This window comes from Myotis brandtii, unplaced genomic scaffold, assembly GCF_000412655.1.
Source record: "Myotis brandtii unplaced genomic scaffold, ASM41265v1 scaffold2561, whole genome shotgun sequence".
NCBI classification, from domain to species: Eukaryota; Metazoa; Chordata; class Mammalia; order Chiroptera; family Vespertilionidae; genus Myotis; species Myotis brandtii.
Genome location: NW_005359721.1, coordinates 151,895 through 152,182, shown reverse-complemented (window position 1 = coordinate 152,182; position 288 = coordinate 151,895). Strand labels below are relative to the sequence as shown.

At 70.5% G+C, this 288-nt stretch overlaps 1 protein-coding gene across 1 annotated transcript in view; it reads left to right on the top strand.

Moving 5' to 3' along the window:
* Positions 1–288, top strand: part of TAP2 (transporter 2, ATP-binding cassette, sub-family B (MDR/TAP)) — a gene marked incomplete at its 5' end in the record, with an annotated part of 19,228 nt that overhangs the window by 6,850 nt on the left and 12,090 nt on the right. The window contains one exon of the mRNA XM_014541021.1: positions 30–284. Coding sequence (XP_014396507.1) covers positions 30–284 — 255 coding nt within the window. The remainder of the gene's footprint in view (positions 1–29; positions 285–288) is intronic.

The window sequence follows — 288 nt, the reverse complement described above, 5'->3', positions numbered from 1 at the left end:
CGCCCTGCCAGCTGCAGGGGTGAGACCAGGCCTCAGAGCTGGATCCGCTGCTGCGGAGGGGCCGGCCTCGCTCTGATGGAAAGAAGGGCCCGCAGGAGGAGAGGCGCCTTAGTCTCCTGCTCTTCCAGGGGCTGACGTTCACCCTGCGCCCGGGCCAGATGACGGCGCTGGTGGGGCCCAACGGCTCTGGGAAGAGCACCGTGGCCGCCCTGCTGCAGAACCTGTACCAGCCCACGGCGGGGACGCTGCTGCTGGACGGGGAGCCCCTCGCCCAGTACGAGCACCGCT